The 16,847-nt window shown below is 47.6% G+C and overlaps 1 protein-coding gene across 3 annotated transcripts in view; it reads right to left on the bottom strand.

The window, feature by feature from the left end:
* LOC138510275 (guanine deaminase-like) overlaps positions 1-16,847 on the bottom strand; it is a 509,865-nt gene that overhangs the window by 195,669 nt on the left and 297,349 nt on the right. For all 3 annotated transcript variants that reach the window (XM_069625809.1, XM_069625808.1, XM_069625810.1), the window contains 2 exons: positions 4,051-4,156; positions 1,321-1,348 (listed from right to left, as the gene is read on the bottom strand). In XM_069625809.1, coding sequence (XP_069481910.1) covers positions 1,321-1,348; positions 4,051-4,156 — 134 coding nt within the window. The remainder of the gene's footprint in view (positions 1-1,320; positions 1,349-4,050; positions 4,157-16,847) is intronic.

The following is a 16,847-nucleotide window of genomic DNA, read 5'->3' as shown; positions in this document are numbered from 1 at the left end:
CCCATGGTTTTCGCTGTTACTCATACGCTGATGATACTCAGATCATAGTTCGTCTGGATCTGGCTCATCAATCCAATGCGTCTCAGTTAAAGGACTGTCTTTGTGCAGTGGGGGGTTGGATGAGCGACAGCTGGCTCAAACTAAATGGGGGAAAGGTTGAGGTGATGGTGGTGGGCTCTCTTCCTTTGTCTTCTCTTTGGATGTCCTCTTTTTGGCCACATTCAATTGGTCCTCTTCCTGTTCCTGTTTCCATTGTAAAATAACCTTGGTGTTAAACCTTCTGCATCACTTTCAAAGGCAGCTCAAATTGGCACAGTTTGCCAGTCAGGCCACTTTCAGCTGAGGATCTTGAGAAAGATCCTGGGGTTTCTTCCCCAGCATCTTCATGCCCCTGTGGTCACAGCCTTAGTGAGATGTTTTATTGACTATTGTAATTCCTTGTACCCGGCACAGCTAGCTTTTTTGATCAAGCGTCTACAGATTCTTCACAATTCTGCAGCTCGGCTAGCCAATGGTACTCCCTTCAAGGACCACATCTCTCCCATTTTGGCGGCCTTACACTTGCTCCCTGTGGCCAAACGCGTGTATTTTCAAACTTTGTGCTTTTTCCACAGGGCGTTTCATAGTGTGTGGGCCGAATATCTGCAGCTTAAGTTCTGACCCTATGTGCCCTGTCGCCTTCTACGCTCTAGAGACAGATTCCATGTCTCTTTCCTTAGATTTCGATATGTCAGGATTGGTGGATGGGCTTTCTCAGTGGCAGCCTCCAGACTTTGGAATGACCTTCCGCTGGTTTTGAGGTGTACTGCTGATCATTTGCAGTTCCGTCGCTCTTTAAAAACCCTGCTATTTTGAGCTTTTGCGTAGCTGCTGTGCTCTGTTCTGGAAAGTTGTTAGCGGCAAGCTGCCTTTTGGCGTAAATTGTGCTGTACTTTGTAAAAAAATAGATAACATTACATAACCTGCTCAGGATCAGATGACCTACCCCATCAATAAAATATATTCCTTAACACAATCTCCTATGTAGTACATCTCGAAAACAAACCTGTAAAGGCTATTGCCAAAGATCCTGACTGAGAATGGGCATTGTTTTAAGAGAGTTCAAGTTTAGAAATATATAAGTGTAGTCATTATCTTTCATCACTCAACATTCGATCCTGCGCTCTTGCCCGTGAAAAGAAATCACCAATTCATGTCCTCCCACAACTTTAATTTCCCACGTTTCCCACCATTCATTACCTGATTTATAATGCACGGTCAGGCTGAACTGAGATATGAGAAGCACATGCTAACCCACACTTACACTAATGCCATGCTCACCTTTCTGTTGAGTAGAGCATCAAGGAATCTGAAAAGAAATACAGATACGAGTTCACATTGTATGGTTTTCTGAGTAAGGTGGAAAAAAATAATAGTTTAAAAACCTAACAACAAATGCAACTAATGAAATTAAATTCTGAAAGTGTAGTGATTCTGTGCAAGTAGAAGCTTCAGTAACACTCTGCGAAATCACAAACACAAATGCACCAACTTATACCAAGTGGAAAGAGTGCTGAATGGGCTCAAGTGTCGAGTAGTGTGGACCTGAAGAGTGGACAGTCACTTATTTACAACCAGCCATAGCCTCAAGACATTATGAAGGCTGCAGAGACAAAAACATCAAATATACTTCATTTAAATAGTATTTTGGAGGCTTTCTTGCAGAAAATAAAACTGAAAAAATATAATTTGAAATGATCACATTATAAAAGGTTAAAGGGAAAGAGCAAGGGAAAAAATGTAAGATATGACGTAGGTATAAGGAAGATCAAAGTAGCAAAAATATCATGAGAAGGTTAAAGAGCTGAGAGGCAGGTTATCAAGATGGAATGATTGACAAGCTGCGAGTAGAAGTAAGAGCACGAGAACCCATGTGCACAACCTGATGTCATTTCTTGTAGCCATATATGTACGTCTTTCCTAATAAGCATCTGTACCACCATCATCATTTGACTGAACAAGTATCTTACTTCAGGTCCCAAAATGTATAATAGGGGACATCCCCTTTTTTGGTGTGTGTACTTGTCTGTGAACGTCCCCTCCTCCAGCCTCCAGTGCCACACTGCTCTCACACTAAGTGTCATTTGATACACTAGTTAGCAGCAATGTCTCTTGGCAATGTCAATGTTATAAACAGATTTGAATATCTTGAGACTTCCAAATCAGTCATTACCTCAGTAGGCCCATTTAATGAGATAAATCAATTTGCTACAACAAAAGCATTTTAAATTGTGATTCCTACTTAGTCCAAACCCTTTGATTTCTTGGAAAACCCCACATTATGTGCATGAGACTTGCTGCCTGTGCTCTACACCTTCTGCATTCTGCTGTGTCTTTGGGTGATAACTTACATATTTGCTTTGGTGTACAACTTTAAATTGACCCGGCTTCAATCTGGAGCATGTAGGCCCTACTCAGTCACTCCACAACCCTGTCAAAATTCTCTTCTTTTTTAACAGAGTTCTCTGTTAATTAGAATGATATTGAGATTGCATTGCTACCGGTTTTCTTTTAAAAGATGCATAATTTGAGCTGTAACTGATAGGAATTTGTCTAGTCGTAGTGGCATGCACATCGAACTCCTGTATTTCAACACTGAATTCTTCATGGATGAATTCAAGTGATTTTAGACTTAATTGTGTTCATATGTTTTTGATTTTTATAATCCCTTTCAATCGCCAACTAACAAGCTCTAAAATTCTGCCCATGCATGACAGTCATTCTTTCGTTATTGCCTTATCGGGTGAGTCGCATAGCTTGTGGCAAATTTCTAACATTACCAGCAAGGCTGGGTAAGTGCACTGTCTGGGACTCACTATTGGGCTTATTCTGAATGTGCAGTATTACAAAAAGCAGGCAGTGTCTTTAACTTCTTTTTAACAATAACCATCAGTATACAAGTGGGGTAATCATGTGTTACTCTGAAAATACTGCATGTGGTAAATACTGAGGTGTTGCCCTAAAATTTTACCTGGACTCAAAAGGCGGATCTAAATTATCAATTGTTCCCATGTTTATAAGGATGCTCACATTCTCATGTCCTTTCAGAATAGAGGGGCACAATGTGCATACGGGTCATTGCTGACCCTTTTGTGTGTACTCTCTCCATATTACGGCATAACTGTTAACCACCGCTATCCCACTTGAATTTCCATCCATTTCACAGGAATGGGAATGCATTATTTCCTGTTTAAAAAAAAACTGGTTGGGTGAAGAAGCAACCATGCATGCACTAATATATTAACCAGCATATTAACCAACATAAATTTAACAGCCTACTGCGGAAAAGCCATAATGGGTGCTTGCCAATCAGGATATTGCATCTGACACTGGTTGTTACTGCATTCGCGATTCTTGGAAGCGGTAATACTGCAACAGTCATAATGAGGACTTAGTTGTTCGATCTGTCCTTCGTTGGTCATAACCATTTCCTGCCGGGATGCTGATTATTTTTATGAATAAGGAAATGTCCTATGTCACCCTGAGGTGCTCCAAGAATGTCACATTGTAACACTTTGAATAAGGCCCAGGCTTAGTGGCTGCAGTGAATATATACTTTGGGTCGGTTACGAGTTGGGAGGCATTACCTACAACAGAAATAAGGAGTTAGGCCATGCCCCCTGGCTTGTTGTTGCTCTTATTGAGATTGTTCCAGGTCATTTTGTCACAGCCATAACTCTGTGGTATTCCGCTCAAGTCCAGGGATTCAAAGCAAGAAGGGGGTTGAAGGGCTATGTCGACCTAACCAGTGTTTCGAGCCCATGAAGCATGGCATCGTCATGTTCCAAAGGCAACCAGCACAATGAACTTGAGCTATCCCCACGGCTATAGGGAAACATCAACTGCCCAATAGGCAAATGGAAATGTGAATGTCAATTTCATACACCTGTTTCAACATTTCCCCGAGTACAACCAACCAATCCAGCCATTCGTTTGGACATGGAACAGTCAGGTTCAATTTCCGTACTCCAAGCTCCCATTAAAAATGTTAATTGACATGCAGGATATTACCTTTTTGTTTCTATAATGCATGTGTAGGTGTCTTCCTTGTATTCTGGATACATTTCATTTCTATCCGTGCAAACTTTGCCTACAAATGCACGTTGCCCAAAGAGATCTGGAAATTGCAGAAAAGAAAATTAGATCATTCATTTATCTTATTACATATTTTCTCTCTCTCTCGCTCTCTTTCTCTCTCTCTCTCTCTTTATCTCTCTCTCTCAATCTCTCCCTCTCTTTCTCTCTCTACGTGACTCCCTCATACACCTTTCCTTTCTGTCCTGTGCTGGATAGAACTTTGAAATGTGTTACCCTACACTAGCATTGAGTGGTCAAGAATTCACTGCGGTTTTTTAAACGTGGCATTTGTTTGCTAGCTACTGTATTGCTTCAGACAAGCCTCCATTAGAGAACGTAGGTGCACGTGGGATGTTTCTATTCATGCCGCTTTTTACGTTGGTGATCTCATTACACTGTGTTAGCGTCTACTTGTATGGTCTGAGATCAGGTGCTCCCTAAGGGCTGTCACACATCACACAATGAGCGTTTGCCTGTGATGGACTACAGGCACAAATAAGTGTGCCTGGCATCCCACTGACCTTTGAAGAGGCAAATTAGATGACCCACTAGAATGGGAGCCAACAATGAGTACATCCACACTCCTGTGGGCCCACTCAATGTCTCTGAGGCGAAGAACCATGTGTTAAGCAGGCTTAAAAGTCCCCAAGTGCCAGAGGTAGTGGAATTAATCCAGACGAAACTCAATGAGGAAGTAGACAAATTGCAAAGCAAAGTTCAGCTTTATTATCATCCAAATAAAGCAGGGACAACATACAAGCATTGAAATCTCGTTTCTCTCAACCCTCTGGATACAGAACAATGGATTAAATACTTGAAACACGTCACAAATGACATCATAACATAATCACAGTTGCAAAAACCTAGAGGGAATGGCGATAGGTTTCTGGGGTGACGATAAAGTAAAGATGCACAGTGGCAGAGGGCTGGGGAGCGCAGTGTGGAGCAACAATTCCTAAAGTAGGTATAGAGGCTTAGGTAGCCCAAGGTATAGGGCATGGGTGATATTGTGTAACTAGTGAAATATAATGCGCAACAATGAGGATGTAGACACAGGAATACTGAAGTATCCCCATATGCGAAGTGAGGCCTAGCATTTTTCTATTCCCTGTTGAAGATGTAGCAGCGTGGCATAATGAAGAGTTTGAATCATTTTCCCTTTCCCAAGCCCCAGAAGTGAAGCTGAGAATAGTGACATTGGGCCTCATTACAAGTATGCCTTCCGGAAATATCATTGCCGGTATTACCGTACCGGCACCCTTTGCCGAACGGAATACTCCGAGTCAGGGACCTGCCGTGGCCGGCCACACCATTGCCAGTATCAGCGTTGACACGTGGCAGCCGTGCCAGTGACACCGGCATGCCACAAGTAAGTCCACATTAAGAGGTGTACGGACATGCAACCACTGGCATGGACATGCCGGTAATAATAGATACAATGATGCAGGAAACACTGGCATCGCGGACCAAGCGTTAATAGGAATATGGTGTGTGGAAACATGCCACAGGTGCACACAATCAGCACAGGTGGAGGCAATGGACTGTGGCACAGCACAAAAGGACCACACAACACACACCTTCTAAATCCACAATGCTATCATTAGCACTAGCAGTACTGGAGCTGACGGACATGCCTGCACAACTACTCATTGAGGAGGCAGTGAGCCATAGGATGCAGGGGAGGCGCAGGAGGAGAAGGAGGGCCATTATGGGCCAGCAGATACCCAATGTGCAGGCGGTTGTACCCCGCAGGCAGACAGCACTCCCTCGCATAAGGGCCACCCCATTCAATATCACCCCCACTCACATCCACATCCTATACCGGCTGGACAGCGACACCATCACCACTATAGTGGACCTCATACATGAAACCCTGGTGAGCCTAATCAATATCCGGACAGCCATTCCCCCCTTACTGAAGTTAGTGTGCGTGCTACACTTCCTTGCCACAGCCACTTATCAGCACACAGTGGGTCAGCTGCATGGAATCTCCCAACCCTGTTTCTCCTGTGTGCTCACCCAGGTGCTAGATGCACTCCTGTCCCACATACGCAACCACATTAGCCTACCACGGACTGTAGAGGAGGTGAATGAAACTAAAATAGCATTCCATGCACTTGCAGGCATGCCTAATGTAATAGGGGCGCTTGACTGTACACATGTGGAGCTGGTTGTCCGGCATGCTGTGGAGGTAGTGTACTGCAGCAGGAAGCTGTACCATTCCCTAAATGTACAGATTACCCAATACTTGTCAGCACGATCACTCAGGTCAGAAACACTAGGACTCATCTTAGTAAAACCACACAAGAAAGCAAACGTCCTAGTCAGAGCCTTTCTGATCCGTGCTGCCACAAACTGGAATGGCCTGCCCCTAAACCTAAGATTAGAGACAAATCACTTTGTTTTCAGAAAAAAGCTGAAAACACTCCTGTTTAAATAAATTGATCTATAAGACAGTTGGTCTTCCTCCACTGACCAAGTGTCCTGTTTCTTTGTATTGTCATTGTCGTCCTGTCTTTATGTTGGTGCCCCGATGCCTCAGGCTTTCGGCGGCCAACAAATAAATACATATATAAAATGATCACACATTGCTATACAAGTTTCCCTGGCTCCACACATGACTCCATGGTGCTGCACAACTCCACGCTGACCCGCTACATGGCACGACACGCTGGACATCGTACCTGGCTTTTGGGTGAGTCTTACCACAGGGCCATGAGGGGTGTTGAATTGGGTGGGGGCAGTTAACAGCATGGGCAACCTGTCTGCTGGGTGAGTCTAACCACAGGGCCATGAGGGGTGTTGAATTGGGGGGGGGAGTTAACAGCATAGGCAACCTGTCTACTTAGTGAGTCTAACCACAGGGCCACGAGGAGTGTCCAAACATAGCATAGCATGGCATGCATGAAGAGCTGATGCGCACACTGCATGGATGAATCCATCATCACTCCTGCAAATTCCTGTAACCATTACCAAGTATCCATTGAAGTGCACACACACTGAATAGGCCAATAGAAGGCTAAAGTAGATGAGGAATTACACCAAGCAACCTCATCATTCCCAACCTGCACAACATCAAACCTCACACATTGAATGGAACAAGAACAGATACATCGTACTGGGTGCCTTGAACTTTGACTTTTCTTAATTGAATAGAATGTGCAACAAAGTGAATGCATGCCGAAGTGCAAGGCCTTCACAGCCATGTCTCTGTGCATTTAACAGACAGTGCGCACATTAGCACATGTATTAGGATCATCACAAAACAGAAACCACATGTGCCACAGTGCACCACTCTGTAGTGACAATGCATGAAATTCATGAACACAAAAAAGCAATTCACAAGTCATGAGGCTCAGCCAGAGAGAAAACCATCTGCAAAACTGAAAATAATAGTGACTGCAATCACAGTCCACAGGTACACCGCAGGTCAGTACGCCTATCATGTCACCTTAAGGGACACCTTCAAGTTGAATGGGTCAAGTCTGAAATCCAAAATGCCATAAATCTTGACTACCACCAATAGATGATTGAGAGGTGCCGGCCTCAACCAATGTAGCTTCATTCCACCATACAAACACCCACCGAGCCATATTCTTGTAACGTAACCCTTCATCCGTGACACATACTACCAATGGATATCTGACCTAGTCATATGGGAGAAGGCGTCGATGGATATGTAAATGAAGACCTGTATATGTAGAATGCATACCGGGGAGAGCACTGTGTTACAAAAGCAAATTAGGGAAATGTGTACATTGTCACTGTATAGGCACAGTCCATTTCAATTGTGAACACATTCAGAATCCATTGTTGTCAGATGTACTTGATTTATGTGAGTACAGGTTCACAGGGAATGGTCCATGTGACAGCAACTGCAGCCACCCCCCACCCATGGATCAGCCCTAAGTTCATCCCTGTGCTTAGTTGACTTTTCAAATGAACACTGCAGCCAGTGCAAACATGCAATGATCAAATAAATCAAAAGTACCATTTCTCTTGCTCCCATGCAAGTGATGCTAGGTATCCCCTGATGGCATGGCTTATGCACCCCACCAGACAACCACACAACAGGCATGAAGAGGCCTACAATCGTGCACATTTACGCACATGCTGCACCATTGAGCAGACGTTTGGCCAGTTGAAGGCCAGGCGCAGCTGCCTCAGCAGGTCGGGGGGAGCCCTCATTTATGGGCCAAATCGTGCTGGTATGTGCCATGCTACACAATAAGTACATCCGGCGCAACATCCCCCTGACCCCTGACATGGACATGATGCCACCAGAGGATGAGGATGAGGATGAAGAAGATGCAGGAAATGCTGCACGCCGCAACAGCAATGATGGACTTGCCACACGCAATAATTAATTGAACACTACTTTTAATGGACTGTTAAAGACACAGCACTGGGCATGGGTCACACTGGGCAATGGACACTGCACATGATTAAATAGACTCACACTGAATAAGCAATGTCCAGTCATGTTTTTAGAAACACCAGGTGTATTGCATAAGGATAAACTATGTACAGATGTGAATTACATTGCTGAACACTACTATCCTGTTGAACTGTCCCCACACCCCCCACTACTCCCTCCCCCACTACCCCCACACCCACTACCCCCACACCCAGTGCCCCCACACCCCCTTTCCCCACTACCCCCACACCCAATAACCCCACACCACCTACCCACACTACTCCCACACCCACTAACCCCCACCACCCCTCCCCAATACCCCCACACCCACTACCTCCACACCCCCTCCCTACCACCACTTCCCCCTCTACCCACACAATCCCTTCCCAACTACTCCTTCCCCACATGCACAAGAACCTTGGCCTATTTACGCCCCCTTTTTGGCGGATGCGGGTGACCCACTGTAGGGCGATTGAGTCGATGTGACCGACGCAGAGGGCTACTCTGAATAGAACTGGTTGGTGTTGTGCTTGAGGATTGGCCGAGTGGGGTGGTGATGTGGCGTTGTTCCGCAATAGCGTTGATCAACAGGTTGATTGACTCCGCCATTGCAGACATTACTCCATTTCCCTCCCACACACGCCTCGCCAGGTGGTACACCTCCTCCGTGGCTCTGCCCAGCATTCGTGCCGTGTTCCGCGAGGTGTCCTGCATGGTCTGGCGCGTCAGTTCTGCCTCAGTAAGGAGCTGCATGACCAAGGCATGCATTGCCTGCTGCCTTCCCTGCATCCTAGTGAGGCGTCCCTAAATGTCTCGTATATGACAGAATCCAGGTAGTGGCATGGGTGGTGGACCCAGGAGGGTCTGGGGGACTGAACACTGCTTCATCCTCATGGCTATCGTCGCTCAGTGTGCTGTGCACACTGTCCTCCACAATGCTGTGTGCTCCAGACCCTAGTGTTGGTGTTGCAGGTTCATCCGCTTGGCTGGGGTCCGGGGAAACAGGTCATTCCTGCTGGTAGGGGTCCGGGGAAACAGGTTCTTCCTGCTGGCAGGGGTTCGGGGAAACAGGTTCTTCCTGCTGACGGTCCAGCTTGGCAGCAGGTGTTGGTGGCTGTCGGGGCTGTTTGGGAGCCGGTGTTGGTGGCAACCAGGGCTGCTTGGCAGCAGGTGTTGTTGGTTGCTGGTGCTGCTTGGCAGAAGGTGTTGGTGGCTGCCGGGGCTGCTGGGCAGCAGGTTTTTCCTTCTGGTGGGGGGGCTGGGCCAAAGGTATTGTGGCACGCTCTGGTCTTGTAGTGGATGTGCTTGGCTCGAGGTGGTGGATTTCCTGCGGCGGCGTCGTGCCCCAGTGGACCTGGGTTTGGTAGCATGTTCCACTTCACTGTCAGATGATGTGTCTGTGGGGGACAGTGAGGCAGGGCATCAGTAATGGGTGTGGATCCATCTGACAGACATCAATGCTAGTACATTCTGAGTCATGTGTATTGTCATGCACATGGTGGAGGGCATGGCATGGTGCCCACATGAATGTGTGGGGGGTGCAGTGTGGGAGCATGTTTGTAGTGCAGTCATGGAGTGCGCAGTGTCTGTTGCCTGGGGTACTGGTGTTTAGTGGTTTGGGTGTTGTGGGCATGCCACACGTGCTGTGTGACATGTGGAGTTTGATTGTGAAACGGATGTCTTTCACTTGTGGACGTTGCTGCGTTGATGTTGACTCTGCGGGAAGGGAAATGGTAGGTGTAACAAGTGTGCAACAGGTGTCATTGATGTATGCATCTTGATATGAGGTGGGTTTGCCCATGTGGTGGCACGGCAGTGACGATAGCAGTTGGACATTGTCTGGGTGATGTGTGTCTGTGCGTAAGGAAACAAGACGAAAGGAGATGCACAACCAATAATAATACCACACGTTTCTGTAGTAAGTTCAAACTACCCTATTGAAGAGGTAGTAATTTTCAATGTTAAAAAATGTTCAATGAGAATATGTCATGTCATTTCAGGTGCTGGAAGGTAGGGTCTCTAGGCCACAAAATACCCCAATTAAACTTTGCAAAACACCAAAAGCCTGTTGTTACCACCAGGGCTTCCTTCCTGCACTCCTCTAGGGCATCCGCCCAATAATCAATAAATCCTGATTAAATTACCAGTCTAAAACTTAATCACAGTCAGTATTTCAGAAACTTTGAACCAAAGCATGTATACTCCAAAGACATTTTTAATAAGAGGGATGTTAAACATACATCCCCTTTTAAAAAAAATAAATTTCCCTTTTTAAGCTTACAAGAATTGTTTTGTTCAAACAAAATCATATACACATCCAGGAAACCTATTAACAAAGAAGTGCATTACCCACTCCATCATTCAATTCATGCATAAATAGTGTATTTCACCTCAAATCAAACATTGATATAAATGTCTTAAACATCATGAAAACACACAAGATATCGTATTCAAAACCATGTGTTAAACTGGGAATCATACTCTAAGATTCTATCCTAGCTCAGTATTTCCCAGCCTCTAGTCAGTATGCTCCCGAAGTTTGTCTTTCACATGAAACAACACGAAGCCAACGCATTTCGGAATATTTTCCTTCTTCAGGGCGCTAAGAGCTAACTTTCTATTCTTCACATCATTAATGGTTATTCTATGGGCCTCATTACACACGGTGCGCTAAAAATCTCAAATTACCGGCATTACGCTCTTAACGTGTCCGCCCTGGCAAGAGGGCGCTAATAGCGTACCATTACGAGTATGCGGACACGAGCATAGCGCCATGCCGGTAATGACCCTACCGCCATGCCGCTAAAGACCCCAAAAAGTCTCTTACCGCCTTCGACGAAAGTGCAGATAGCACCTCCGCCCTCACGCTGCATGCAAATAGCGGTCACCGCTATTAGCGGTGATCGTTAAATTACGGAACCGGAAATAGCGTCATCGCACAGGAACGGGAAAGAGCACGGCGGCCATCTTTAAAAACACAATCCATTGCCATCCTCTGCCCCTGGACCTGTTTGGAGTAGCTTGCAGTTGGAAATCATCAGGGACACCCTCAACATGCCCAAGGCATTGAAAAAAACCACCGACCGGCAGTGGAAAGAAAAATTCTCCTCAGAGGAGCTTATCATGCTGACCCAGACCCTAGCTGACAATGCCGCTGTGGTCTTTGCCTGCGAAATGCGGCGGGAGACTCTCATGAAAAAAAAAGGCAATCTGGGCTGAGGTTGCATTAAAAGTCAGTGCTGTGGGCACCACCACCCGCAATGTGCGTGAGTGCCGAAAGAGTTGGGATGACCTGAGACTTCGGGTGAGAAGCATCCTTGCCGAAAACCACCAAATTGCCACAGCAGGTGGATCTGGGTCGCCCATAAAACTTAAAGAATGGGAGGAGACATGCGCCAACCTCATTGGCGTGGAATGCATAGAGGGAGTCGGCACGATAGAGCATGGCGTGGCAACCACTTCAGATGGAGGTGAGTGTACACATGAAAGCATGCAATGTGAATCTACTGCCCCCCTCAAATGTGAGCCCAGAATCACCTCATGGATGGGCAAACATCCACACATGCATCACACCCTGCCCATGTCAGTGTCAGACCCAAACACACACACATGCACATATCACCAGAGACAAGTGCCACACACAACCATGCATGGATGAGCCACTGCACTGACACATCACCTGTATCCTTTACAATGTAGTCCAAATGCCCACAACTGCATCATTGATGTATACTGCATTAAGTACATTGAACCGTAACCAGTAACATCCCCCTTCTTGTCCCCGACAGGCTCACATACAGACAGTGAGGATGCTGGCAATGCATCACTAGCACCCCCTGCGCATAAGAAACAAAGGGCTTTGGACACAGAGGACACCCCCACAATCTCAAGTGGCAAAGGCAGAAGGGTCCAGAAGCAGAGTGCGAAACATCGTTGGAGCGCCACTTCCAAGCCACAAGTTGCCACACCACCAACAACTGCCCCACCTCCGGTGGTTAACCCACCACCACCGATCCCGGCCACAGAGGGCCCACCCTCAGCTCCAGCTAGTTCAGCAGGAGAGGCGGCAGCCACTGCCCCACTATCAGATGTGGAGGACCCCACCGACTTCCACATGGAGATGCACACCCCAATCCCCCCTGGAGCCCCTGAGCCATCACCTCAGCACACACTGGGGTCCAATGTCACTGGCGATGAGAACATGGGAGCTTTTAGTAGCCCCCCGGTGGCTTCATCTGTTGACCTGGTCCCATCACAGGCCACAGCAGCCACACCACCAGGACCCAACACTGCCCTCGACCTGGCCAGCATCAGCCAGCGGTAACAAGAAATAACTGTGCTGGTTAGGCAGCATGTTGAGGAGGCTGCCCGTCTCAGGGCAGACATCACGGAGACAGCAAGGCACTCCAGGGAGGGGATGGAGGCATGTACAGACAGGCTGTGTGGGGAGATCATCCGAGTCAGGGAGGTCCTCACACGGATAGCGGACACATTGGACCGCCAATTCCCACCACCACCGCCACCAGGACAGTCTGCCACATCCTCATCTGCCAGTTTGAGGCAGACAAGCCCCCTCCGCCGCTCCTCACGCACCACCAGGCGCACCTCTAATCAGCCTCCCAAAGCTGGTGTTGGCAATGGCCAATAGGGAGTGCATGGTGAAGCCTCCGCGTGCATGGCTGGAGGGAAACATTGTGCAAGACACATGTGGAACTGTTTTGGGGGCTGGGGGGAAGGGTGTTATGGGACTGTTGTGGGGGGTGGAGGGAAGGGTGTTTTGGGACTCTTGTGGGGGGTGGGAGGAAGGCTGTTATGGGACTGTTGTGGAGGGTGGGGGGAAGGGTGTTATTGGACTGTTGTGGGGGGGAGGGTGGTAGGATGTTTGGGGACATGCACATTTTCTTCTTTACATTCCTTAATACACGGGTGTTTGAACAAAACACAGGCTTGTACTTCTTCATTGTGTATGTGTACTTTATTGACGCCATGGTCCATTGTGCGCTTCCAAACAGACACCAGTGCACTACTACCCATATCCATGTGACAGTACGGAACCATGTTACTCAGAATATTTGGTTGATCAGATGCTGTCTCACAGCACGTCCCTCCTGGCCATCCCCTCTTGCATGACCTGCATCCCCTTCACCTCCTTCCTCATCACCATCATCATCCTCATCAGGTGCTTCTATTTCAACGTCAGGGGGCAGTGGCACATTCCGTCTGATACACATATTGTGCAGCATGACACATGCCATGGTGATCTTGGCCACCTTCTCATGGCCATACAACAGAGCGCCACCAGACCTGCTAATGCACCTAAACCGTGTCTTCAAAAGGCCAAAAGTCTGCTTGATCACAATGCGGATACGGGTATGTGCACGATTGATTTACTCTTCGTGCCTGTTCTGTGGGTTCCGTACAGGGGTGAGGAGCCACCTCTTCAGGGGATAGCCGGCATCACCTGTATGGCGGGACGAATGGGGTCCTGTTACTGTTCAACTCAAGAGCGGCCTGTTCATATCACACAAATGGACTTTGCATTGTGATTGAAGTGCACAATTAACAGCATACATACAGATGGTCTGTGTGACTGCAATGTGCAAACGTGAGCTCGACCATGCAAGTAGACATGCCCCATGAATGCCTCCAACAGTAATTGACATGTCCTGGGTGAGGCAAGGTCTCAGGTGTCCCTGGGCCCAGACAGATTTGGTACCACACTGCGGGTGTGATGCCATTCCAACATTGATATTCTCATTCTGAGAGGCATCACTTCAGTGGTGCTATAGGTGTGTGGTGCTATGCTATGGCTAGGGGTGATCCCTTTGCATGCTTTCAAGGGCACATTGCATTATTGTTGTTGTGCTGGACTAATTCTGTATGACTATCTTGACGGCATGGATGACATTTGTGTATTTGGTGCCGTGGAATGTTGTGCAATGTGGATGTGGATGGATATATAAGGTTTGTAGACCTGGATTGTCATCTATGTTGTGTAGCTTATACTTGCATGTCCGTTCATCTGAAGTACGTTGCGGGCTTCCAAGATGGACATTGGTGTACATCTGTATGTGCATTCGTCCGACGGACGACAAGCTACACCCATTTCGAGTATGTATCTCTCCCCCCCAATCACACCCAGTTGGAGTATGTATCTCCCCCCCATCACACTGACATGTGCTTGTCCTGCAACTCACCAAGTGGCCATGAACGTTGTCCGGCTTGTCGCTCCATGTAGCGTGGGATAGTTGAATTCCGCAGGACCTGGGAATCATGGGTTGATCCGGGGAAACGGGGACAACAATGTGTGATTACCTTGTTGGCATCACATACCATTTGGACATTGATGGAGTGGAATTGCTTCATATTTCGGTAGACTACTTCATTGTGATGTGGTACAACGAATTCCACATGGGTACAGTTGATGGCACCGATGCAACTTGGGATGCCTGCCAGTGAATAGAAGCCAACTTTGGTGTTTGCAATCTCCTGGGGTCCGTGGCATGAATATGTATTCAGGTGCATGCTTCAGGAGGGCATCGAGTACCTGGTTCAGCGTGCGTGAGAATACTGGTTGTGAGATGCCATGCATATGGCCCACTGTATGCTGGTAGGTGCCTGTGGCCAGGAAGTGGAACACATGCACCACCTTGAGTAGAGGGGGGATGGCAGTTCTGATGTCTATGAGAATCACAATGTCATTGTGTATCATGTCCACGATGCTGGTGATGGTATCCCGGTCCAGACGGAGCAGGGTGTGTATCTGCTCTGGGGTTAGATTGAATGGACTGGCTCTGATCCTGGAGATTGGTGGGTGCCTCTGTGGTATGATTAGGTGCCGTGGTGGTGCTTGATGTGGTTGTCTTGCCCTCCTCCTCCTCCTCCTGCGTCTCCTCTGTGCTGCTTGTTGTTGTTGCTGCTGTGCTGCAATCATGTCGTCCAGCCCATGTAATGCTGCAAGTATTAGAACCATCTTGGTGTGGGAAGGGGTGTGGGAAGGGGTGTGGTGTGCTCCTTTTGGGCTGCCAAAGTCTCCATTGCCTCCACCTGTGCTGATTGTGTCCACCTGTGGCAGGCGGGAACACTGCTCAGTTCTCTTAACGGGTGGTTCGCAACGGCGGTATTAGTGCCATGGCGGTAAGGGGTTTTGGGAGCTTTACCATGCCACTATTGGCATGTCCGCTCGCCTTGTGATGCTGTGCTATTAGCGGCACAGCGTTATTTACGGGAAGGAGGGTCACGCGCATGCGGACTGCCCGCTATTAGTGGCACCGTACTTAGCGGTGCGCTAATAGCGGTGAGCCGGGTCGTAATTAGCATGGGGATTTAACGTTACCGGTATTCCATTACCGGTAACGTTAAATCCCTACCGCCTACCGTGTAATGAGGCCCTATATCTGTAAATTGTAATGTGTACTCGATTTGTTTTTTAAGGTATGTGACTATCTCTAATGTATTGGTAATATTAACGCCCTTCATTCCCTTTTATACTGACCTGTGTGTTCTGTTATCCTAAATGTCATCCCAATTCTTAAGACTCTACAGAGAAAAGGGGGAAAATCAGTTCTCATTATAGATATGTCACATTTATGCCAAACGGCAGAATAACCCACACTCGTTTTTTGGATCAACTAAACTAGTTGTTAAATGTCACAGCACAACGTTACTCACCCGCCCAGTGAGTGACCCCATGTGTCTCTGTGTGCAGGCAGATGCTACTTGTGTGGCCAATACAGGGGACCTGTGGGGTGTGTCAGTGGGGGTTGTTTTTGGTGTTGCAGCCAAGTACATTGTACGTGTGTGGAAGGAGGTTGTCGGTGGGTGATATGGCAGCAGGGATCTGGTGCCATATACTTGACAATTGGACGTGACCATTGGCATTGGGGCGACAAGGTGTGTCATGTCACTTTGGGGTTACGGACACTCACCGGCATCATCGGATGTCCCAGCTCCCGCCTCCGCATATCCAACTCCCTTTATGGCCTCCATGTGCAGGACGGTGCTGCACGTCTCCTGCCACGCCTGCAGTTTGATGGGCGATGGTGCTCTACCTCCTGTGGTCAGTCCCTGGCTGCGCTCTGCGACAATGAGGTTGCGGACACACAGATGTAGGTCGTCCCACCTCTTCCTACAGTCTCGGATGGTCCGGGGTGTTGTCCCCACCACTGAGACTTTGCGGGCAACATCGTCCCAAATGGCCTTTTTCCATATTTCGATTTAGCGCCACAGATCTGCACAGAATACTGCATCTGCGTGCTCCACAAGGGTGTCTGACAGCATTTTCAGTTCCTGTTCACTGGACCGGGGTTTCTGG

Source organism: Ambystoma mexicanum, chromosome 6p (assembly GCF_040938575.1).
Source record: "Ambystoma mexicanum isolate Mex_15411 chromosome 6p, UKY_AmexF1_1, whole genome shotgun sequence".
In the NCBI taxonomy this organism is placed as follows: domain Eukaryota; kingdom Metazoa; phylum Chordata; class Amphibia; order Caudata; family Ambystomatidae; genus Ambystoma; species Ambystoma mexicanum.
The sequence above is the reverse complement of the archived record's forward strand: the minus strand, read 5'-3'. Positions and strand labels throughout refer to the sequence as shown.